At 59.3% G+C, this 1507-nt stretch overlaps 1 protein-coding gene across 1 annotated transcript in view; it reads left to right on the plus strand.

The window, feature by feature from the left end:
* LOC119337383 (36.4 kDa proline-rich protein-like) overlaps positions 1–997 on the plus strand; it is a 1625-nt gene extending 628 nt beyond the window's left edge. Inside the window, exon 2 of the mRNA XM_037609510.1 lies at positions 1–997. This exon is cut by the window's left edge and continues 11 nt beyond it. Within this exon, the coding sequence (XP_037465407.1) occupies positions 1–629 (629 nt within the window). The 3' untranslated portion in view covers positions 630–997.
* Positions 998–1507: the final 510 nt, after the last annotated feature.

Below are 1507 nucleotides of genomic sequence, written 5' to 3' on the forward strand. Positions count from 1 at the left end.
GCCCGCCGGTCGTCGGTCCTCCGAAGGGCCACGTCCCTCACCCGCCGGTAGTCGGACCTCCGAAGGGCCACGTCCCCCGCCCGCCGGTCTACGGTCCGCCCAAGGGCCCCATCACGCGCCCGCCGGTCACCGCTCCTCCCGTCGTCGTCGGTCCGCCGGTGACCTACCCCACGCCGCCAGTGACTGCCCCGCCGGTCACCTACCCCGCGCCGCCTGTGACCGCCCCTCCGGTCACCTACCCGGCGCCACCAGTGACCACCCCTCCGGTCACCTACCCCGCGCCGCCGGTGACCAACCCCCCGGTCACGTACCCGTCGCCTCCGGTGAACACGCCATGCCCTCCTCCGCCTCCGGCGACGCCCGCGGCGCAGACGTGCCCGGTGGACTCGCTGAAGATCGGCGCGTGCGTGGACCTGCTGGGCGGGCTGGTGCACGTGGGCCTCGGCGACCCGGTGGTGAACAAGTGCTGCCCGCTGCTGGAGGGGCTGGTGGAGCTGGAGGCGGCGGTGTGCCTCTGCACCACCATCCGGCTCAAGCTCCTCAACATCAACCTCGTCTTGCCCCTCGCCCTCCAGCTCCTCCTCACCTGCGGCAAGACCCCTCCCCCCGGCTACACCTGCTCCATCTGATCGAGCTAAGCTCGGTAAGTCGGTGCACGTGGAGATGGTGGATCATGGATGGATCGACATGAGAGGATGTCGAACGTGGTCGTAGTACGTAGCGAGCAAGAAGAAGAGATTGATCGATCAGCTATGAAGGGATCGATGAGTACGCGTTTGTTTTTCTTCATTTCTTGTGGTTTCCTTTTCGTGTTTGGTTATTAGGTCAGGTCTGTGTGCTCTGGTTTGGCCGATGCAAGAGGTGATAATCGGTGTGTTTACTGATTAATTAATTGTGTGGTCACAGACTCACAGCTGATGGCCAATTGGTTAAGCTAGCAGACACTAGTACTAGTAAAGATTCCATGTCCTGAAATAATTCACAGAGCTGTTCCAGAGTGACTAGTCGTGATTGGATTGGACACTGATGGTGTCTAGGAGTTTGGTGATGCATGCTCCTCTTGCTACCGCTGCAAATTAGTACCACCGACGTTGAAAAGAAATAGTATAATCCGTGCATGCACTGTCACAGTCATGCATGCGATCTTGTGTGAGATCTGGTCACGTACGTACGGACGGACGGCTGCGACATGCTCTGCGGCGGAGCGCAACGATAGGCGCAAAAGTGCGGGGATAGCATGTGTCCCTTTGGCGCCATGCCACCCGTGAAACCAGTACGTACGAGCATGCACCAGCAGACCAGCTAGCGTCCACTGCGTTATCTTACTGTGCGTGCGTTTTGTCCGGTGTGGCATGTGACTGGCTAGCCGGCTAGTGCATGTAGAGTGGACTTGATGCATGTCTTCTTCTGCATGGGTGCGGCAGCCAGCTAGCTTGAGAGTGCTACGTTTAATTCGAGTTCAACGTGCAAGCAAGCAAGAATTTGTGGGGGGTTCTTTCAGCAAGAA

Source organism: Triticum dicoccoides, chromosome 7B (genome assembly GCF_002162155.2).
Source record: "Triticum dicoccoides isolate Atlit2015 ecotype Zavitan chromosome 7B, WEW_v2.0, whole genome shotgun sequence".
Lineage (NCBI taxonomy): Eukaryota > Viridiplantae > Streptophyta > Magnoliopsida > Poales > Poaceae > Triticum > Triticum dicoccoides.